Source organism: Ictalurus punctatus, chromosome 17 (genome assembly GCF_001660625.3).
Source record: "Ictalurus punctatus breed USDA103 chromosome 17, Coco_2.0, whole genome shotgun sequence".
Lineage (NCBI taxonomy): Eukaryota > Metazoa > Chordata > Actinopteri > Siluriformes > Ictaluridae > Ictalurus > Ictalurus punctatus.
This window is the reverse complement of record NC_030432.2, coordinates 17,730,505-17,755,129: the sequence shown is the minus strand read 5'-3', so window position 1 is coordinate 17,755,129 and position 24,625 is coordinate 17,730,505. Positions and strand designations below refer to the sequence as shown.

The 24,625-nt window shown below is 38.2% G+C and overlaps 2 protein-coding genes across 2 annotated transcripts; both read left to right on the top strand.

Annotated features, from left to right (window-relative positions):
• The first annotated feature begins 3,837 nt into the window (after positions 1-3,837).
• Positions 3,838-11,823, top strand: mgat1a (alpha-1,3-mannosyl-glycoprotein 2-beta-N-acetylglucosaminyltransferase a). The gene is made up of 3 exons (XM_017491507.3): positions 3,838-4,078; positions 5,460-6,417; positions 10,461-11,823. Exons 2-3 carry the CDS (start codon positions 5,752-5,754, stop codon positions 11,157-11,159), a joined length of 1,365 nt encoding a protein of 454 aa, XP_017346996.1. The 5' UTR covers positions 3,838-4,078; positions 5,460-5,751; the 3' UTR covers positions 11,160-11,823.
• Positions 11,824-14,260: 2,437 nt separating this feature from the next.
• sh3bp5la (SH3-binding domain protein 5-like, a) lies at positions 14,261-23,068 on the top strand. The gene is made up of 6 exons (XM_017491033.2): positions 14,261-14,940; positions 15,033-15,095; positions 16,805-16,933; positions 17,134-17,292; positions 18,839-19,012; positions 20,315-23,068. The coding sequence occupies exons 1-6, from the start codon at positions 14,686-14,688 to the stop codon at positions 20,903-20,905; spliced, it is 1,371 nt and encodes a 456-aa protein (XP_017346522.1). The 5' UTR covers positions 14,261-14,685; the 3' UTR covers positions 20,906-23,068.
• Positions 23,069-24,625: the final 1,557 nt, after the last annotated feature.

Below are 24,625 nucleotides of genomic sequence, written 5' to 3'. Positions count from 1 at the left end.
AGACCTTCTCGTCTGACATCAGGGCCGGACCTGTCACAAATTCCTACAGCCAAATCTAGTGGAGAGTCATCCCAGAAGAGTGGAGGTTATTATAACAGCAAAGGGGGAATAAATCTGGAATGGGATGTTTAAAAAGCGAGTGTCCCCTTTTGGCCATATAGTGTACATTCAAATCTGTAATAATACTGAGTTTCTATTAAATGTGGATAATATTAGGTGATTGATTAACACCATGACATAACTGTCCATTCATTTGGTTAATTAGAGTTGATCAATCCCACAGACAGTCCAGTTTTTTATTATTTCCTGGTGCAAACACACCTGAGCCAGGTAGGTAATAATAACATAAATAAATGTTCCATTATTTGACTGTAGATTTAAAGATATGATTAAAACACAAACGGGCCGGGGACTGCAAAGATCAAGAAGTTCTGGGTTTGTGCAAGACAGTATGGACCCCGAGGCTCCGGAACTCTGGAATCACGTGACTAATTTTTCTATTAATGAGTGGAGCTTCGTGTTTTGGCAGCAGTGTGTCTGAGGAACTGAAACAATATGAAAAATATAATTGCTACTCATAACATACCCAAATATTGTATTAAAAGTCAAGTTCAGAAATATCTCTCTATATATAATATAGTTCATAAAATATGCATTTCAAGAGATCCCAGATCTAGTAACGTTGTGAGTTTCTTAACTGCAACACATCGGGTTTACCAGCAGGTGTCGCCCATGTGCGCTCTGAATGAAGCTTTGTCAATAGATTGGTTCAAAAAGGTTCAGAAAGCATGGATCACTACCTGTAGTCCAGTACACCGCTGTGTACAGTGTTAAACATTTCTTGCTCTAAAAGAACCGAACCTGTCAGCTGTGTGTTCCAGGTCTGGACCGTGGGTAAATAAAATGCTGAATCAGAATATGTCTATTCTATGTCTTTAGTTCACTTCCTACATATACCCTATATGGCCAAATGTATGTGGACACCTGGGTATTGAATATCCTATTCCACAGCCATGGGCATTAATATCGAGTTGTTGTCCCTTTGCTGCTATAGCAGCTTCTGCTGTCTGAGAAGTCTTTCCAGTAGATTCCACTGGATCATGGCAGTGGGGATTTTTACACATTCAGCCACAAGAGCACAAGAGGTTGTGTGCAGATGTCTGGCAAAAAAGCCTGATGCCAACTTGGTGTTCCATTTCATCCCAAAGGTGTTCACTGGGGTTAAGGTCAAGGCTCTGTGCAGGACACTTGAGTTCTTCAACACCAACTTAGGCAAACTATGTCTTTATGGACGTACTTTATGCACAGGGTCACTGGAACATACTGGAACAGGTTTGAGCTTCTTAGTTTCAGCGAAAGGAAATCTTAATGCTAAAGTATACAAAGACATTCTAGAAAATTGTGTGCTTCCAATTTTGTAGAAAAAGTCTAAGGAAGGCCACATAGGTGTGTGATGGTTGGGTGTCCACATACTTTTGGCCATATATTATATCTATAGTGTTTTAAAGGGTAATAGTAATTCACTATGTATAAGAAGGAGAAGTCCCCGATGAACGACATCTTGGATTCTTTGAATGATTCTGCATTTGCATGGATTTTCTACTTACCGTAAACTGATCGAAACATGGTTCATTAAATTTTGCATTTTTAATTTCATTTGAGTTTTTAAGCAAAGATTTGAGGCAAGTGGATAATGATTTTGAGTTAAGCTCTTCTGAAAAAAGAAACATGTTTGTGCTGCTCAATTACATTGCAGGTGAGCACACTATTTGTGATTTCTATTTTTTTTATAAACCATTTTAATGTAGAGTTCAGACATATAACAGTAAGTGTTATTTGTCTTCGGTTTAATGTTTAACTCCTCATAGTATTACCCATAGTTTTATACTGTGGCACAGAGCTTTTAACTATATAACTTTGCACATGGATGATTGGTGAGTCTGTTGTTCTTTTTTTGTAGAAAAACCTGTTGGGTGACATGTGTATTTCACTGTGAAATGAATGATAAAGCCAAAGAGGCTCAGAACCTGAAACTTTGCACTTTTATGCTATACCAACAACATAGTTCATTGTTGTTTCAGAAATGAAAGCTATACCTACAAAATGATATTGACTAAAAATATTGAAATTGAAATGTACTGAAATGTAATAAAATGCCCAAATAGACTGAGACATGATCAAAGCAAGAGGTATTAAAATTGAAGACAATGCCTATGGCTGGCATTTAAGATCCCATGTCAAACAGGCTGGTGATTATGATGATGTTCTTCTTCTTAACAACAACAAAACAGGGGTTCTCAAACTTTTTGCAGACAGGGACCCCTTTAACTGCAACTCCCCTTTAACTCCTGAACTTTCCATTAAATAGAACACATATCTATGATGATTTTTGGACTTCTTGGACTGTAATACTGGCTCTGATAAAATTTATAACACATTTAAAGTAATAATTCTTCTTTGGAAGTTTCATGTACATAAAGCTAAATTGTCTGTTAAACCCTCCTTTAGGTTTTTTAGTAAAGATCTTAAAAGATGTTATGACTAATTGAATTCAAATACAAGTGTATTAAAAGTGTATTTCAAGTGTATTAAAACATCTCTCATACTAATTTGTGTGATTTAATATTTTACTCTGTATGATGTAAGATCTGTTATATGTATCCTCAAATTTCTGTTTGATGTTACATTTTTAAAAATATATAACAGAACACATTAGGTAAAAGTTACCTTTTTTAACTAGGTCTGCTTGTTTTTAAGTTATTGAGGTTAAGATTAAACCCATTCAATTCAGGTGACAAGTCAAAAAGACTGACAATTAAAACTGATGTAGTATATATGCATGTTGGCATCTTCGCCATCATAAATATAACTGACATAGAGATGGACTTTATCTCCACATTAAGAGACAGGGGTGTCCCCTTCTCAAGTGTCAGTCACTAATGTGGAAGTCATCAATCCTACCCCGATGAGGTATTTTTGTAGGACTATCCGGAAGTTAGCATCACCCTGGTTCCCTCGACAAAAAGCCAATAGGATTTTTCCATTGGCTTTTGGATTATTGCAGAAAATAAACTCTGTGATCAACAAAAGTTTATGATTCTTACATGTTTCGTTCATTAATAAAATCTTCACAAATGAACACAACATTTATGAATTCTGAAGCCGAAATATAATCACCAGAAGTAAAACCTAATGTTAGGCTATAAACGAACTACACCACGGTCGCATGACTTCAACGTCATCACCACTACGCTTCCGACAACTCTTCCGACCTTTATTTAAAAAACAATACAATTGGAAAATAGTATAAATTGATAAATCTAAAAGTTGGAAAGTTTGAGTTGGAGTAGTCTGCAAGAGCACAAGTATATACACAACGAGGCTGTAGTAGAGGAGTTTTCCTGTTCGGGGTGATGACGTCTAATGTCCCCGACAACCTCTGTAGTCCAAAATAACCACTTGTTAGCATCCGTCTTTTTCAAGACACGTAAAAGCTTTTTTTTTTTTTTTTTTTTTTTTTTTAAATCCTGAGTGGGGTATTACTGGGGCATTTTATGTAATAGTATAAAACGTGAACATATTGTGAACAGCCTGTGTTAACCACAGACCTTATTTCAGGCATTTAACCAAAAACCCATTCAAAAACCTCATTGACTTCGGGACGACGGATGACGAGTACACAGAAAAATTAATTCGAGATCACGAAAAAAACAAAAACAAAGTAAAATAATAATAATAATAATAACACATGACCGCTTGGGGGTTCTGTAGGCTAATTATAGGTGTCTGCTTCACAACTTTCTCGCACAAGACAAACGCACACACTGGGTGAAAGTGGGCGGGACTTCCGACATGTAGCGCCACCCGGAAGTTAAATCGACGAGTGTCTCGTTAGCGAAGCGAGAAGCTGGTGTGATTATACTAAAAACTAAAAAAAGAAAAACAAACTTATGAGGCGTCAGCGGGGTAATGTTTGCCTATAGCATTTTTAAAAATGTACAGGTTACTTCTCAGTTTTTTCTCTCTGGACCTGCAGTGAGAGAAATGGAGGAGAATGGCAGCCGACTCTACTCATCATGTAAGTGAATGTAGTTACATTAGGTTATACATTTGCTTTTTTTGGATGAAATTAAGCGATGCTGATGAACAGACACCAATTATCCCTTCATGATCTGAGAGGGTGAAGAAGCCGATATTTTATCTTATAAGTATATTCAGGAAGGGTGATATCTACAGGTTATATTATTGATTGGTGGACAACCTGCTGCTTCACACTTAAAGCTGTCCACCATTATATTATTAATATTATTAATAACAATTATTATTGTTGTTATTATTATTATTATTATTATTATTATTATTAAAGGATTATCTGTAAGTGAAAATACTCCAACGTTGAAAGTAATGATCACACTGGAACATAATAATAAGATCACTGACTTAGTGTATGTGTTTATTTAAAAAAAAACAACAAAAAAACCCCACACATTCACATAGCTTTGAAAAGGTAGCTTTTAGACAGTATAACAGGCAATGCAGCCAAAGCAGTTCAGATATTATTCATATTTCTTAAATCTACTGAGTATTAATCTTCTTATTTGTTCACTTTTTCGAAGTTCACTTGTATGACTACAAACCTCAACCTCATCCCTTTAGCTTCATAGTTGGAATGGGTGTTATGATAAATATATTGTATTACAAAACTTTCATATGCACCTATTATGGTTTTTCAAATATTACATGTCATGTAGTGTATTATAGCTGTTAGTGAATGTAAAAAAAAAAAAAAAAAAAAAAACTCTGCAAAGTTTCAAAAATCAAAGCGCATGACAAACGGGGTTATTGACTCCCAAAAGAAGGAAGCGATTCTGAACAGCTGAAATGAGTCGTTAGTAATTCCGGACTTTACTGCCTGTACTAACATACCTAGGTTTGTAACAAAAAGCCCCGCCTCTGGTCTTCATCGCTGCTCGTGAACAGACGGAGCTGAAAGTCGTTATGGTAGTGGGCGTTTCCTTTTCGATACACGCTGACAGCAGTAGACCAATCACAACAGACTGGGGCATCTGACCAATCAGAGCAGAGTATACTCTCTGAAAGCAGGAGTTTAGAATGAATCATTTAGAACCGATCATTTAACCAGTCATTTGTGACACTTGGGGGGAAAAAGGTAATGCTGCAATTTAAATTATGAGCAAATTAAAGTGTTTTTTGACCTTGGATGCGTGCAAATCTATTGTATGAGACCTTTAAAACAAAATTAGGCATGTTTCAAAACCATAATAGGCATGCTGTTGGTTAATTTTTTTTTACGTTTCTGTGCACTGGATTTATGATCAGTAATATTACTTCTACTAATAATAATAATCATAATGTATTAGGTTTACAAATAAATTAACGCTATACAAATAAAATTGAATTGAATTAGGTTTTAATAACACATTCTGTCTTTCTTACAGTCACCGTGTACTTGGATTTTGGCTTGAAATTCACACACTTGCCAAAGCACCAATGACCTTCTATAAAAAAAAAATAAAATAAACATGTCCTTCTTTGACTTCGACCTTTATTACAGCCCCTTTTCTGTTGACGTCTGTCAGACTTTTGACCCTTTCTCCTAGCCAAGCACATGTACAGGATATTTCCCTTCCTGCCTTATGCTTTGGTTAGTGAGAACGTACACTTTCCTGACACCCTGTTTACCATATCAAACACTTCTGCTGCCCTGACACCCTAAGGTCCACTTTGGCCATGTTCCACAAGAAAGGTTGTCTAATTATTTGTGGCGCTTTGTTGTTTATTGCTTGGAATGCCCTTCTTATATTTGTTCTTTTGGGATGGTCACCTGAAGGAGGCGTGTCTATTTCAGCAGAAAAAGATCCCCAAAACTCCAACACTGTGGAGAAATTGCTACAGTTAATCAGTGCGTTTGAGACGGAACTTGAGTCCCAGAACAAAATCCTTCTCCAGATTCAGAGCCATAAGTCACTGTGGGAAGAACAAAGAAAAAAACCTACAGCTTTCAGGAGTAAATTAGATATCAAAAGTCATTTTACAGATGCGGGGAGTAACTCCCAGTCATCCCCCGTGGTTATTCCCATCTTGGTCATGGCGTGTAACCGAGTGACAGTGTCACGCTGCTTGGACAAACTCCTCGAGTACCGGCCATCACCTGAACTCTTCCCCATCATCGTGAGCCAGGACTGTGGTCACACGCAGACCGCTGATGTGATCGCCTCATACGGCAGTAAACTGACTCACATTAAACAGCCTGATTTGTCGGAGATCTCAGTGCCTGCAGGACATAATAAGTTCCAGGGTTACTACAAAATCGCAAGACATTACCGTTGGGCTCTAAACCAGGTCTTCAACACCTTCTCATACTCTGCTGTCATCGTTGTGGAAGATGATTTGGAGGTATGCATTCTCTTGTTTATCTGTTTAACACCAAACCTATATGTCCGATTTTATTTATAATTCATAACTGTTATCTGTTCTTTAATGTGCCTATGATTGAATGCATACAAATTCAATGTAAGATGAAGCAATGTGCAATTTAGGGCACAACTGATATGAAAATTATTTTTGAAAATAATCTACTAACAATAATCTTGTGTGATATAGATTTATATGATCAAAGATTAAAAAGAAACCAATAATCTGATTGAGACTTACTCCGGAAATGAAAGTAATACAAATATAAAACTAAAATTTAAAACCTAAAGGAATAAGTTGATTAATTAAAAAGTCCCAAATTTCCTGAATGGACAAACCAAATTTTCCTTTCGCTTGTTACTGTTACAGTCAGGAAATGAGTATTGAATGCGTCAACATTTATTTCAGTAAATATATTTCTGATGAGACTATTCACATGAATTTTTTTTACCAGACATCAGTATTAACTCAAGAAATCTGGAAATATAAAGAATTCACAACATTAAAGTCCATAAATAAAGTTATGTGTAATAAAGTGGACTGACACGGGGGGTGGGGGGGTGGGGGGGGGGGGTGGAGTATTGAACATGCTAAGAAAAAGCAGTTCTCCAAGGTAAGGCAAGGAACCAGCTGAAATCCATAAGTATTTATACCCCTATCTGTGCAAATTAATATCAGCTGGGTTAGTAAATTGATGGTCTATAAAAAGGCTTTTCTTTACCAAGGTGTCACACAAGAAACATCTCATGATGGATAAAAGCAAAGAGCTCTCCCAAGACCTTCGCAACCTTATTGTTGTGAAACATATTGATGGATTCGGATACAGACGTATTTTAAAACTTTTGAATCTTCCAGTAAACACCATTGGGTCCGCTGCTCACGCTCACTCAAGACTCCATTACTAAAGAAAAGGCATGCCGAAGCTCGTTTAAAGTCTGCTACAACTCGTTTGGACAACCCTATGAAATACTGGGAGAGTGTAGTCTGGTCAGATGAGAACAAAAATTTTGGCTGTCATACTACACACCATGTTTGGGGAAGAAATGGCTCTGCACATCATCCTTAAAACACTATACCAACAGTGAAGTTTGGAGGTGGAAGCATCACGGTGTGGGGTTGTTTTTCATCGCATGGTACTGGCAGACTTCATATAATTGAAGGAACGATGAATGGAGCCCTTTACCGGGAGATACTTGAGAAGCTGCCATCCACCAGGATGATGATGAGACGTGGGTGGACCTTCCAGCAGGACAACGATCCAAAGCATACAGCAAAGAAAACTCTCAATTGGTTTCAGAGAAAAAAAAATCAAGGTGTTCGAATGGCCCAGTCAATCACCTGACTCGAATCCAATTGAACATTTGTGGAAAGAGGTAAATATCAAGGTTCACAAGAGGGCCCCCCAGACTCTTCAAGCTGTAAAGACAATATGTTTAGAAGAATGGGCCAAATTCACACCTGAATACTGCGGCCGATTAATTTCTTTACGCAGGAAGCCTCTTGAAGCTGTCATTACAAACAAAGGCTTCTCCACTAAGTATTAAATACATTTCAGTTATCGTGTTCAATACTTTTTTTCCCCCGTGTCATTCCTCTTTATTACACATAACTTCATTTATGGACTTTAATGTTTGGATTTCTTTATATCTGTGGATTTCTTGAGTTAATACCAAAGTCTATTTACTGAATATTTACTGAAAAAAATTTAATGTTGATGCGTTCAGTACTTATTTTCCCCACTGTACACACATCCGCTTTGTTTTATATACATTGTGTGATACATTGTGTGATCTCCATAAAACATATTTCTGTTTCAAATAGGAATGGTTCTTACATTATAAACAATAACGTGAAAATGTATTTTGTTGGATTTAACTCTCTATTGTGGTTTAAAGATAAATATCTCCAAGTTCGGGTTCACGAGAAACCATTCTTACAGTGGATATAACAAGTCTGCCCATCCCTGTTAAAATGGCAGGTTTTTGTGATGTAAAAAAATGAAACCAAGATAAATCATGTCCAACTGGAAACCCCATGGGCCACAAAGAGCTTACAAAGCAGGTACGGGATCTCGTAGTTGAAAAATATCAATCAGGAGAGGGTTACAAAAAAAATTCCAAGGCGTTGGATATACCATGGAACACTGTAACGACAATAATCAACAAGTGGAGAAAATATGGCACGACAGTGACACTATTAAGAACAGTACATCCCTCTAAAATTGATGAGTTGATCAGGTGAAAACTGTTCAGGGAGGCTGCCAAGAGGCTTACAGCAACATTAAAAGAATTATAGTAGTTTCTGGCAAGTACTGGTGCTTCAATCTGACAATAATCTCCTCGATTTTTCATATCTCTGGGCTATGGGGTAGGGTGGCAAGACAGAAGCCTTTTTTTAATGAAAAAAAAAAAAAATACATCCAATCTCCCAAACCATGTGGAATAATGTGTTATGGTCTGATGAGAACAAAGTTGAACTTTTTGGCCATAATACCAAGAAGATATGTATAGCACAAAGAAACATATCACATCATCATAAGAACACTATCAACACAGGGAAGCATGGTGGTGGCAGCATCATACTTTGGGGCTGTATTTCTTCAGCTGGAACTGGGGCTTTAATCAGGGTGGAGGGAATATTGAATAGCTCCAAATACCAGTCAATTCTGGTGCAAAACCTTAAGGCTTCTAAAATATTTAAATGAAGAGGCATTTCACCTTTCAGCACGACAACGATTCCAAGCAAACCTCCAGATCAACAAAGGAATGGCTAGACCAAAACAAAATGTCCCAAGATCCAAATCCAAATCCAATCAAAAACCTGTTGGGTGACCTGAAGAGGGCTGTGCACAGGAAACGCCCAGCCAGTTAGAATGCTTTAGTCAAGATGTGCCAACCTGATAGACTCTTAGCCAAAAAGATTGAATATTGAATTGCTGTGATAAAATCTAAAGGTAAAGGCTTTAACTAAGTATTAATTTAGGGGTGTGCATACTTACGCAACCAGGTTATTGTACAATTTTATTTTTAAATAAAAAATAAATAAATAAAAATAAATATGGTGTGGCATGGGGTGAATATTTCAGATGCTGATGGTCTCATGGAATTTTTGCATACGGCTCTCTCTAGAGTTTACACAGAATAGTATGGAAAACAAAAACAGCAGGTCTGTGGGTGGAAATGCGTTGTTGGTGAGAGAGGACCGAGGAGAATGGAAAGACCGGTTTAAGCAACACGTGAAGGCTATGGTAACTCAGTAACCACTCTTTACAACTGTGCCGGCCGAGTAGAAAAGCATCTCATAATGCACAACATGTCAGAAGTTGAGGTGGATGGGCTACAACAGCATAAGACCACATGATGGACCCCCCGACAGCCAAAAACAGGAGTCGCGGGAACAGGCTCACCCAAGCTGGACAGTTGAAGATTGGAAAAATTATGCCTGGTCTTTGTAAACTCTAGAGACTGTGTGTGTGAAAACCTTCAGAGTTTCTGACATACTCAAACCAGCCTAACTGGCACCAACAACCATGCCAAACTTAGTAAAAGTGACCGAGTCACATTTTTATGATGTGTGATGTGAACATTAACTGAAGCTCTTAATCGGTATCTGTGTGATTTTAGGAATTGCATTGCTGCCACATGATTGGCTGATCAGATATTAGCCAGAATGAGCAACTGTACAGATGTTCCTAATAAAGATGTCAATGAGTGTATCTTGACAGATATTCTAGGTAGAATGCTGTATGGGACGAAGTGCTGAATTTTCTTTGAATGTGTATTATTTGCCGCCTTTTATTATTTTATTGTAGAATATTTCTATAGACATGATCAGTGTTTTATCTGCATATCTGATGGAGATACAGCTAAGTTTGCTTAACCTTAATATAGTCCGCCTTAATTTTATTGGCCAGCTGTTCGATCATCTGGGCACTAGTACAAATTAGATTGGTCAGATTTGCCTTTCAGCATACTGCCTTCAACTTGCCATGTATCTGATATGGTTCTTCTCTTCCTCTCTTTAAGGTGGCTCCAGACTTCTTTGAGTACTTTAAAGCCCTTCACCCTGTACTAAAATCGGACCAAACTCTGTGGTGTGTGTCTGCCTGGAATGACAATGGCAGGAACGGATATGTGGATCCTGCGAAATCAGAACTCTTATATAGGACAGATTTTTTCCCAGGGCTTGGGTGGATGTTACTTAAGGAGATCTGGATCGAGCTTGAGCCAAAATGGCCAGCTTCGTTTTGGGATGACTGGATGAGGCACCCCAATCAGCGCAAAGGCAGGTCATGCATTCGCCCCGAAATCTCTAGAACTTTGACGTTTGGCCGTAAGGGTGTGAGTTTGGGTCAGTTCTATGACAAGTATCTCCGCTTTATTAAACTCAACACCGAATTTGTGCCTTTTACAAGTAGAGATTTGTCTTATTTGGAGCAGGGGAAATATGATCAAGCTTTTGAGAAGGAGGTTTACAGTGCTCCTCTTGTGACAGCGGTGGAGCTGAAAAACGGAAAGCTGTACGGGCCCGGCCCGTTTCGCCTGCAGTATTCCAACGCACAGAGTTTTAAAACACTAGCACGAGATCTTGGACTCATGGATGACTTGAAGTCAGGAGTGCCACGAGCTGGGTATCGAGGCGTTGTCAGCTTCTTTTCACAAGGAAAGCGGATCTATATAGCGCCACCTGTTGGTTGGACAAAGTATGATCCAAGCTGGAGTTGAGGTAGCCTGTGCATATTGGGGGGGATCTGTGTAGTCAGTATAAAGGAATTATATTGTAAACATTGATCCACAGTGATTTGTCATGGTGCAAATGTGTTCAGCATCCATGCTCAAAATAATTACCTTTTATTTGCCGTATATTTGAAAATGTTCACCCTGCAGAACATACCAGAGACGCTTCAAAATAAGCAAAGGTTGAAAATGATGTGAGACCAAAGATCATGTTGTAGAGTAATTGATTTCCATATCTCAGGTCAATGCTAATATTTTTTTAATGAAGAGAGACAAATATATACCTTCAATGTTAGAAATATAGATTTGTTAGGATTGTCACACTGAGTGATTTATAGTGATCTTTGTTTTTTTTTAATCATGACTGATAATCATCACAGCCTTGATACAAGTATTCTTTATTCACCAGTCACTTTGCAATCTGAAACCTCTTTAAAGTGCCTTCAAACTTTTATAGCTCTATTTAAATGATTATATGTGAAGTTTGTGCTTAAGTGGTGGTGGATGTTGTGTTGTTTGGGGTAAAACATGTAGCTTTTAATTCTATATTTGACTGACTGACTGATAGCTTTGATCACAGAGTGATGTTATACTAAAATGTTTGGGATTTAATATGTGGGGGAAAATAAAGCAAACATTTGTCATATTTTAACTGACTGCCTCTGTGCATCATTAATAGTTGTAGGCCAAAGCTACACACCTACCTACCTCCATATTTACCTCCATGTGTTATTTAGACCCTGATAAATAAAACATAGAATTGAAGGAGGGTGTACTTTCTTTTTTCCCCTATATCTCCCTTTCCTGTTTTTTCCCCCCTATATCTCCCTATAGCACATTCTGACCTCTGCTGGCTAGATGACCTGTTTGGAGATGGCCTTATAACCCTTCCCAGACTGATGAGCTGCAGCAATTGCTTCTCTGAGGTCATGGCTGAGGTCCTTTCTTCTTGGCATGATTTAGACACCTGAGTGCTCCAAAACACGAAACTGCCAAAAGATCTGCTTTTATAGCAGTAGTCACACTTCTTGATGATGAACTAGTCTTGTGCATTTCATTAGTTACACCTGGCTGCTAATTACTGCCTTAATGTTTGGTGAAGTCGGAAGGGTGTACGTTTTTTTTTTTAGTTTTAAATTTTTTAAATATATATGGGATATTCAGACTGGATCCTAGTAGGCAAATATTTCCAAGGATAAAAATGAAACTTATGCACCTTATGGCCACTTTATCAGGCACAACTGCCTTCGGTGTGGTTTTTAGGCAAAGGATTACTGACGGTAGGTACTATTGAGTGATGGATCATTATCAACACAGCAGTGGCACTGACATGACAGTATGTGTGCCACTTATATGAGTGTAACATTGTCACTGCTGGTTTAAAAACAGTCCACAAAACAAAAATATCTACCCAACAGAGGTCAGAACGTGATACTGATGAAGGACACACAACTTTAAATGGATGCCTAACCCTGGAGCTGTAAGGCAAACGTACTAACCACTAAGCCACCATTAATTTAGTCAAGTGCTAAGGAAGCTGGAAAATAATATACAAGCTGACAAAGACGGTACCAGTTTGAGCAGTTCTACCTGTGTTTTGGCAACCAGTAGCAGTTCAGACCAAGCTGGATTTTTCAGCAAGGAGGTTTCTGGGTAACACGACAAGCTGCATTTTTTATAGTCGTTCTACTTCAAGAGAAAAAAAGAGAGGCAGGTGAAGCAGATGAGAGAGTGAGCTGCCAGGCACTAACTTGTATTACAGACATTCCATAATAACATTAACTGTAATGTTAAACATAAAAAGTATGATGATGCATTTAAAATAAAAAATGAATTTAAAAAATTTATAAAATAATCATTGGAAATTGCATTGGTATTAGAGGATTAAATCATTTTGGGACTTGCTGTTATGGGAAAATAATCAAATCCTGTTGTTTATCTTCCTGTAACAGCACTTCCCGAAGTGTTTTCTTCCTCGCTTAATTTATATATATACGACATAAATGTATCCGTGGGGAAAAGTACAGTATAAAACCCTGACTCATACACCAACCACACACTCAAAATAACGTTTATTTTCTTTCCTTTTTATTTAAATGCCAGTCACATTAATTACAAACGATGAACATGACAATAGTCACTTCCAGCATACAGTATAAATAAATCTTAAAAAGTATAGGCTACAACAAATAGAAAAAGAGAATATACAGTATAATATCCATCCATCCATCTTCTACCGCTTACTCCTTCTTCAGGGACGCGGGGGAACCTGGAGCCAATCCCAGGGAGCATCGGGCACAAGGGGGGGTACACCCTGGACAGGGTGCCAGTCCATCACAGGGCACAATCACATACACACTGACACACACCCATTCATACACTACGGACACTTTAGACACGCCAATCAGCCTACCATGCGTGTCTTTGGACTGGGGGAGGAAACCGGAGTACCTGGAGGAAACCCCCACAGCACGGGGAGAACATGCAAACTCGGCACACACAGGGCCCCGGCGGGAATCGAACCCCGGACGTGTGAGGCGAACGTGCTAAACACTAAGCCACCATGCGCCCCCAGTATAATATATAAAATAATAATAATACAAGTTAAAAAAAGAAGAAAACCCCCCACAGAAAATGGAACAGGTATGAGATCATCATACAAATAGTGTATAGAGACCTAGTCTGTTTTGTTTGACTATTTTTCAACCCAAGTAGTAACTCAATATAATTTTTCATATCTATCTGAAATAACAAAAAGTTTTCCTTTAGCCCATTTCTGCTTATGTATATGGTATTTCCCCGATAACCAAACAAAGATATGAAGACCACATTTGGTGGCAATCTTTGACTATTCAAATAAAAAATACATCTTGTAAATAAGCATTTACAAAGGAAGCCTTCCAAATCCATCCAAAAAAAATTAGCTGTAAATACGATTGAACAAATAAGTGGACAATATTTTCTTTCTCAGTCCCACAGAAGTCACATTTAACATCTACATCAATACAAATCCTTCAACAGAACCTTTCAACCATTCATGACGCGAGTCAAAAGCGTCATCGTACGTCATCGTTCTACGGAAGCCGAGCTGCCCACACACACCTACGCGTTTTCGAAATAACGTTACTTTTCATTCCTTTTTAAGCTAGCGGTGTTGAGGACGGGTGTGCAGACGTTATGATAAAAACTTTCTTAATTGTGTGACTTTCTTAATCCCCCCAAGTGTATTTATTATGTAGATAGTTCAGTAGCATTGGAGGTGACGAAATTATGGTCGTCCGATTTAGAAAATATGTTTATAAGTCAGCGAGCTAGCACTGGACAGCTAGCTGATAAAGGATAAAAGGAGGGAGGAGAAAACATAAACATGTATCAGAGCTGCATCTGCGTGCTGTAGCCGGAGCCGGAGCCGAGTGACGTTCATCGATATACGTTTTATGGTCATTTGAGCTAGTTAGATAAATAGTTTGGTATCGAATCTTATTTGTATTCTTGTCATAGACTGTTGAAGAACATGGAGATGGAGGAGACTGGCTTGCGAGAGAGTCCTCCCGGTTCTGTGGCTGTGCACAAAACTGAAAATTGTGAAAAAAGGTTTGGAGAAAGAATAGAAGATTGTGCTTTGCAGGGTAAAGACAGAGACGTTGATGGCGAGTCTGGGAAACGGGAAGAGTGTGAACGTGAAACGCTAGAACAACAACAACAACAACAAGAGGAGACGGATGTGCATAAGAAACAGCCTGATGAGGAGCTGGACCCCAGGATACAGGTGACTGAGAAATAACCCCTAGGTTCTGACATGTTCATTTGAGATGCTGGATGGAGATTTTGCTGGATAACTGACTGTTTTGCCTCATCCAGGAGGAGCTGGAGCATCTGAATGAAGCCAGTGAGGAGATCAACCAGCTGGAGCTGCAACTAGAGGTAACATCAGTACCTTGTAATATAGTGTGGGGAAAAAAAAAAAAAAAAATATATATATATATATATATATATATATATATATATATATATATATATATAAAATGCCACGTGTAGTAGTTAGCACGTTTGCCTCGCACCTCCAGGGTTGGTGGTTTGAATCCCGCCTCTGCACTGAGTTTTCATGTTTTCCCCATGCTTCAGGGGTTTCCCCTGGGTATTCTGGTTTCTTCCCCCAGTCCGAAGACATGCCTTGTGGACTGTTTGGCATCTCTAAATTGTCCATAGTGTGTGAATGTGTGTGTGTGTGATTGTGCCCTGCGATGGCTTGGCACCACATCCAAGGTGTCCCCCCATCTTGTGCCCCGAGTTCCCCGGGATAGGCTCCAGGCTCCCCTGTCCTGCCCCCTACCCTAGTGTAGGATAAGCAGTATGGAAAATGAATGGATAGATGGAAGAAAGGATAAAATGGCATGAAAATTAAAGTATGAGTTCTGAAATGTACAGAAATGAAGACTTATGCTGCATTAAAAATGAACTCCATAACTGTTAGCACCTTCCAAGAGAAAAGGCAAAACAATCTTATGAAATAATGATGTGAAGTTGCTCAGACAAACTATTGTCCACTAATAAAGTCCTTTATAAATAATATAATGTTCTCCAAAAAGCATGTGCTGACACTACTCAATATAATATAAATTCTATCCTAAAACTAATCAATAGCCTTACACTCATTTGAAGGTTGTGCTTGGGTAAAACCCCTGTCATCCATTACCATGACATTTGTCGATCTGGGGAAAACCCAGTTTTCAATGCGAAGAAGACAGGTGGTTATTGACCTGCACACTGAAAATTTAAATATGATTTAAGCAGTTAAAAATATCATTAAACACCATAATTAAAAAAAAAAAAAGAGAGATTTGAAAGTCATGTTGGGTTTCCCAAGTATCAAAGTCAGCTATTAGACACTACATCTTTGAGAGGAAGTTGTTTGGAAGGGTTGCAAGCAAAAAAAGATAGTCCTGAGAGCAGTCCAAAAAAAGTATAGCACATAAACTTCCCCTGCATATAAGAAAAACGCTCATACCCACTGTAAAACATGGTGGTGACTCATCAGTGCTGTGAATCTGTTTAGTGGCTAGTCGTTCAGAGTGTAGTATACAACAGTAATTTACCCCAAAATTGGGTTTCTCTGAGAGGAAGTTGTCCTGGCAGAAAACTGTCCATAAACTGATTTATTTATTTTTTTTAACAAGATGACCATTCTCAGTCTTCGCATTTGAACCTTACTGAAGGCCTGTAGGCAGTCCACATCTGCAAGCCTAAGACTATCTTAGAAGTTGAAATCTTGTGAATGGAGCAATGGTACCTTCAGGCAAATGTCCTTTGCAGATGCAGTGCTGTTATTCTCTCCAGGGGAGTCGTCACTGGATATTATTTTTGTGAATGCTCTGCAGTTTTGAAGCCATTGAACAACAACACAAAAAACCATTGTGTTGAATTTAAATTTGAGAACATGTCCGTATTTTGAATCTCAAGATATCACTCATTGCATGAGTTATTGATGTTACGTATTTGTTTTTCCATGATGGAAACTAGTGATACGGAATATAATGAACAGATTTCTGAAACATGATGCCGATCAAACAGCAAACAGTTGATTGATGTATAAATATATGACTCTTATTTTATCTTTTACCCGAACCCACTAGGAAGAGCGGTCAAGTTACAGGAAAATATTTACTGATTCAGCCAGAAAGCTCAATGCACTAAGCTCTCAACTGGGCTCTTGCATTGAGAAAGCCAGACCTTACTACGAGGCACGGAGATTAGCTAAAGAGGTACTTTTTTTTTGTTTTTTTCTTAATTATGTCTTTGTGAATTAATGCATTTGTGAGAACAAGTTTCAATACTCTCTGAATCTTTTAGCCTAACTGTAAAATAACTTCCAGGACAGGCTTTTGCTGTATCATTTGATTACTCCTACTCAGCTAGGCCCTGTCTCTCTTAATGTGTTCTGATTATGTTATGCACCTCTTAGGCTCAGCAGGAGACCCAGAAGGCTGCGCTTAGATACGAGAGGGCCGTTTCCATGCACACGGCTGCACGGGAGATGGTGTACGTAGCTGAGCAGGGCCTCGGTGCAGATAAGACTCTGGATCAAACCTGGCAAGAGATGCTCAATCATGCCACTTCCAAGGTATCCACCGTACAATCTAGAGTATACACTAGGGGTAATGATATGACAGAAAAGTATCGTATCATATGATACTTGAAGACATTTCTTCAATACACAATATGTATTGCGATATATAAGTATGCTAATAAACTGCCAGCAAAACAGTAGTGTTGTATTCAAAAACTGTTAATTAATTATGTAATACTAAAAACAAGGGAGAAAATCTGTACATGTAACAAATTCATTTAAAATTGTTCTAAAAATACTGACAACATACACAATATCTCCGAAAAGTGTGCTGCATCATAATAGTGATATTATGATAATCATATTGCCCAGGCCTATTATATACCTTTGTTATTTTGTCCAAAGTCCAGATCTGGCCATAATTAAGTCTTGACTTTAGCATGGTTTTATATCTCAATCTCTCCTTAGCTGACTTTGAAAACAGCTGCTTAAACAGATGATGGAAAAAAATATATTGGAGGTGGTTTGAGGGAAGACCCTGTCTTTAACACCACGTTTACAGCTGTGTCTGCTTTCTGTACACATTATAATTGGACCATCCTCCTGAGTGAAAGGCAGATAAGCTGGGAAGTGTGTGGGAAGCCTGCCAGCTGTCAGCATGACATGAGTAGGAGATTATTTTTATACCACTGAACATGCTTAGTTCTGATAAACCGGTAGCCTTTCATTATCTCTACACCACTCATAATTCGTCACTGCTGTAAAATAATGCAGTTAACACTTTGTGTGTGTGTGTGTGTAGCATGGTGAAATGTAAACACGACAGTGCGTATAAATAGCGTTTTAGACTTTTATTTACTCATCGCTGTCGCCTCCTCTGTCACGCCGCTAGACAAAACCTTTTGGAGCTGATCCGATGTCTTTTTATCGCATTTTAATTCAATGCATGTTTGCACCAGATTTGGTCCAACATTATCCAGTCATGATTGGATTACTGAAAATGTTTAATTCATGGCAGAAATGTGCCTGTGCATGTATAATTTGGTGCTCCATTATTGTACTATTTTGATTTCAGAACAGTTGATCTGAAATTGATGCGGAAAAATAAATAGTGACAGCTCAGGCGGTGGGCAGTAATATAGAGCAACAAAAACATGATGCAGGAAAGAAAAAAAAACAACCCAGATATTTCAGCGCAAAGTGACAGAGAGCTTGAGAGTATCACAGAGTTGATGACTCTGTGATAGTGTGTCTGTGTAAGAGTGTCGAAATGTAACTATTTTTATAAATGGCAGTGTAGACCTATATTTACTCACCACGATCGCCCCCACAGTCATGCTGCTAGACAAAAATAGCCTGGTTTAACTTTTTTTTCCCCTCTCTCCATGTGGTCAAACGCTATCTGATCATGATTGGGTTACTGAAAATTCATGTCAATGCATGGTTAAGGCCCTGGGTGTGGATGTCTCAGCGCTTAGATAGTGAGTTCCTGTTGCATAAGTGTTGCTTTCAGATCAACAATCCCCCCACCAACCCCACCCCCTCCCCTCCCGATTGAGAGTGCCTGGGATGAAGCCTGGTCCGTTTTCGCTTTTAACAGGTAAACGAGGCTGAGGACGAGCGACTGCGGAGTGAACGAGAGCACATGCGTGTTACCCAGCTGTGTCAGGCAGCTGAGGCTCATGTACAGACCCTGCAGAAATCCCTCAAGAGGACCATAGTCAAGTCAAAACCTTACTTTGAACTCAAGGTCCAGTTTAACTCCATATTGGAGGTGAGATTTCATGCTGCGCTTTGCTTGGAACACAATCAGAAAATATCTTCATGGTGAGATTCATATACACATCGAGAGTGGCTACTGAGAATGAATGAGATTCGTATGCAAAAATACGAATACTATAGATTACCAGAAACTGTTACTTTAAGGCAATCTCTGTAATTACACTCACACACCAGTTAAATGCTGGTATAATTTTGCACAAGCAAGTACTTAAGTCTATATGGTTAAAAGTATGTCGACACCTGACTGTTACACCCATATGTGAGCCTTCCCTAAATTATTTCCACAAAGCTGGAAGCACACAAGTATAAGATGTCTTTGTATGCTGGAGCATTAAGATTTTCCTTCACTGGAACTAAGAGGCCCAAACCTGTTCCAGCATGACAATGCCTCTGTACACAAAGCGAGCTCCATGAAGACGTGGTTTGCCAAAGTTGGTGTGGAAGAACTTGAGTGGCTGCACAGAGTCCTTACCTCAACCCCACTAAACACCTTTGGGATGAACTGGAATGCTGACTTCTTACCCAACGTCAGTGCCTGACCTCATTAATGCTCTTAAGGCTGAATGGACACAAATCCCCACAGCCACGCTCCAAAATCTAGCTGAAACCCTTCCCAGAAGAGTGGAGGTTATTATTATTATTATTATTATTATTATTATTATAGAAGTTTTATAGAAGGGGATGTTCAACAAGCACATATGGGTGTGATGGTCTGGAGTCCAGAAACTTTTGGCCATATTGTGAAACATAATTGTGTATTATGGCATTCAATGTTCAAATTCTCATTTCTATACGTATTTACTCTATGTAGTGGAAAAAAATATTGAAACATGATAAAGAAGAGTAAGAACGGGTTATTTATTTATATACAGTAAATATCCTGTTATTATATAAAGTAAGAGGTTATTTATGACATTTGTGACTATGTGCTATTGAGTTGAGCAGATTGGAATATTTCACACATGCTGTGTCTTGAAAGCAACGAATCACTGCTTATGCCAACAACATAAAATAAATTGCTAATGAATAAATCAGTTGATTATTTGCATTATGCAAATTTAAGATGCATACAGTTACATTGAGAATGGCAACATCTTGGATAGTACAAATGTTGCTATATTTGAAGAACAGTTGGCTCCAGTGCAGAGATCCAAAGTTAGTTTGTGATTTGATTATTCTGGTAAACGTATTCCTGTTTGCTGCATAAACATTTGTCTTTCTCTTTGCTTATCTCCTCTTCATATTTGGGCAAGCCAAGCCGACTGTGCTGAGACTTGTTGTATCGTGTTTGCAGGAGCACAAATTGAAGGTAACTCAGTTAGAAGAGCGTGTGAGTGAAGTGAAGAAGCATTACTCCTACACTCTGCAGCGCTTGGAGAAAATCAGCGAGGAGATCCATGCCCAGAGAGGACCGGACCGTTCTGAGAACGGATCTACAAAGTCCTTCAAAACACGCAGTCCTCCTGTAGGAGCCGAGGCGGTAATTACTACGAGGACTGAAGGTGGAAACTGTGGAGGCCGCAATAAGTCAAATGAACGGGTGGACGGCCAAGAGGCTAAGACCCAAGAGTGGGTGGAGAGACATAGGGAGTCTGGCTGGTGGGAGAGAGAAAAAAAGAGGCCGACATCTGTAGTGGGTTCGGACTCCACCTCTGTTTTTAGCTTTAGAACCATTGCTTCTGATTTGGAGAAGTGCGACTCTGTCGAGCATCTCGGCCAGCTGAGCGACACTGTTAGTCTTTCTGGAGAAGAGGAGGAGAGGGGGAAAGAAGGGGATGAAGAGATTGGACGAGTGGAAAAAGGAAAGGACAAAAAGGTGGCTTTTACAGAGATTGAGAAACAAGAGCAGCTAATCAAGCAGCATCACAGGAGCGTGAGTTTGTGAGTAAGGCTCACCTCGGGCTCACATGAAGGCGAACGTTTGAGTAGGAATGAGCGATTTGGTGATACTTGAAGACATTTCCACCGTACACAATATGTATAAGGATATTTAGCAATGATAACAAAGTCAACATCCTAACAGTAGTCATGTTTGGGGGGGAAAAGAACCAGTGCAAACGATACAATAGTTTTAATGTTATTTTTAATTGCACAGAATGATCTAACATTGGAAAGAAGGAAAAATGGAGCAGACGTTCATCTTTAGTGGTTGCGGGAGGATCCGGAGAGCATTGGGTTTAAAAACGGGAATACACTCTGGCTGGAGCGCCAGTTCATGCACACACTTGTTCACACACTCTTCACACCTAGGGGCAATCTATCATAGGAGATACATTTTTTTTTTTTCCGGGGAGGTGGACCTGAGAACTCAGAGAAAACCTACACAAACACAGGGAGAACATGAAAAGTCTGATATATATATATATATATATGTATGTATATATATGTATGTCTGATATATCCAGTATTATCCAAGTAATATCCAGTCAGCTACTTGTTCATGTGAGCAACAATATAACCAAGTCCGTAAAACATCAGGTTACAATCGTTATCATATCTTCGTATCATCCAATCTTACAGCTCTTAGGTCTGTGTTTTGTCCCAGCACACAAGGGAAGACCTTCTTAATCTATTTTAAGCAACTAGGATAGTATGGTCCTGTTCAGTCTCCGTGTCAAGGGCCATGATATGTCAGATTTGAATCCACAGAGGAATAATGTCCTACATTTAAAGTTATCAAGGCTGTTCCACTGTATATTTGGATTCTGGATTCTCTTCATCAATATTTCCCTTCTGTGAGAGCATTAGTCTTGTAATTGCACTTTGCATCAAGAAAGGGATTAGAAAGAAATGGACTTCTCGTGAATAGCTGTGATCAATGGTGAGAGATCCAGCTCCAGTCTAATGAAACCGAACATTTTAATTTTGTTTAACTTTGTGCAACGGTTCAGCATGTAATTAGAATGCAGTGGCAAACACACTCATTTTGCAATATGTTATGAAAGGTGAGATGTTAAAAGACCCCCTGGGATGCAGAGGTTGCTGTGGGTGCTGACAGTAACAGCTAAAACTTGTAAATTAATGCATGAAAGCAATTTGAATATAACCTAACACGGTAATGCTTTTTTATCACGTGGAGTCTTGGGTAACTTTAATAGAAGACACATCGCACAATACACACTTTATTATCAAAGTAAATCTTTGAAATGATTGACAGCACCCTGTACACCCTTACAGTTAGCCTTAAATCAAAAAATACTCAACCAATAATTAATTCCTTGAGATTTTAATTTTACGCCAGTCAATAGCTCAATACTAAAAATGAAAACGAATTGTTTTCTTAGATACTGACAGTAAGAAAGATGAAAAAAGATCACAAAATCTTCAGACAGAGAACACGGAGGTATATTTTAAACTGACCCTACTGACGTTATTATTTTAATGGTTTATTATTTAAATACATTTTATCTGTACAAGCCTTTCATGCCTTTCTAAAGCCTAGCTTATAAATGTAAAAATGTTTAATCTGGTATAAAAATAGCAGTTGCCAATTACTAGTTATACAGCTGGGGTTTTTTAAATGTAAAATGGCATTTAAAAGACATTTATATGATTGCAAGTTGGAACTGGCCGACCAGGCTAGACGAACACTTAAACAGCTGCTAAAAAGCAACAAACGGTCCATCAGTAATTAGCGGTGAAGTCAATTCTCACCTCTTTAACCCAGACAAGCTTCAGGTCATGAAGCTGATATTCTGCATTTTCCCCAAGCTGCAGAACAGAAAACCTCGGGATGTGGGGGTGAGTTTTAGTTCTGCTTTACAGAAGTGAACAGCAGCAATCCCAGAATGATTATTGAGTGCATATTTATTAGGGTTGTGAACCTCAGGCTTCCATGTGAAAAGGTACGATTTCGATTCTTAAGGCAACGATTCGACGTTCGATAATACCGCTGAATCTGCTATGGCACGATATGATTTCAATTCATAAGGCACCGTTCCGATAATAGACGACAGAGCTGAATATACGGTACGCTAAGGTACGATTTGATTTAGTAGCCTCTGAGTGATATGTGACCAACTCCATGACAAAGTTGAGAAGGACTGTTTTAAGTTATGAGCTAATCACCTTCATGGTCTATTTATTTATTTATTTATTTATTTACAGTTTACAAATATTAATTATTTCTTACATGGCAGTCGTCTGTCGTTTTAAGTAATAATCGGTTTATGATTGTGGCCTCGATTTATTTCAGTCATTGCCTTCTAAAACGATGCATCGATCCAAAATTGTCCGATAATTACACCCCTAATATTTATTATCTTAATATCGTTTTCACTGACAACATGAATTAGTTTGCCTCTACTCTACCTTTTACGAATGAAATACATGCAAGATAATGCTTATTCTTTTTTCCCTGTAATTGCATATTTAACTTACAGACTTGTTGAACTGCATAGTATTAAAACAAACTCTCCAATTTTGCTCAAAAGCAATACTGACTCACTGACTGCTACATTCACATCATTATCTTCATATCCTGTTATCGTAAACTGGTTTCAGTACACCTTTCTCACACTGCCCTTAAAGTCTGAATGAAATTAGCCTTAAATTATCGCATCCTCTTTTTTTTTTCTTTTTCTTTTTTTTAAGACTGTATATTATTCAGTATTTGCAAACATGTAAGATCCTTCAAGTTAGTTGATTATCAGGTTCAAGCTAAATAGACTTTTCATAGTTTGTGCACATCTGTAAGACATGCTGCTCGTTAGATTACAAGAATTGTCCTTTGTTTTATTATTATATTCAGTAAATTGTTTATTATAAGATTTGCTATTGCATTCAATGTTATTTTATTTTTGTTAAGAAAAAAAACAAACAAAAATGGAGTTTTGACGTATAATATCTCAAATATTAAGCAGGCATTCTATAGTTATAATTTATGTGTTATGATACAGCTGACTATTGATTAATAATGATTTTTTGTGTGTGTTAATTAATCAAGATGGTCCTAGCTGTGTATTTCTTGACTGTCTACATGCTAGATTTTCCTGTTTTCTTTAACATGATATATTTTTTGCTTGATATCCTCTTCTGTAAAGATTGTTCTTCATGAAGATGAAAGATGCTTATGCATTGTCTGACAGAACAATACATTATTATACATACATTTTATGCCTTAAAGGTAAGTTTCATGCAGTTGAATGATAGCTTTCTCTCCATATTGTTCATCTGTATAATTGACCGTTTGAATGCAAAGTTCTTAGTTGTGTTTTGACTTTCTCCTTTTCCTCAAGACATATGAACACGAGTGTGCTACATAGTCTAATTGTATAGATTGGATCATGTTATCATATTAATAAACATGTTTAGTTACTTCAATAATAATGAGAACATTGTCTCGAGAAAATTATTAGCCAGGTGTGGCAGCAGTGTTTCAGGGAAATAAGAGCCACAGCAAATAGTCTCTGGTAAATCAATGAATTATTAAGCTACACCAGTATTTCACTAATGAGATACATGGTGATACACGGCTCCTGATCATTTTCCTCAGTTATATACCATTTGCCTCATTTCTCGAAGTTTCATATAGTTGATTTAAAGAGCTCTCCCCAGTAACGCCTACATTCCCTACCCTATCTCTGTCCTTCAGATGACCCTAATG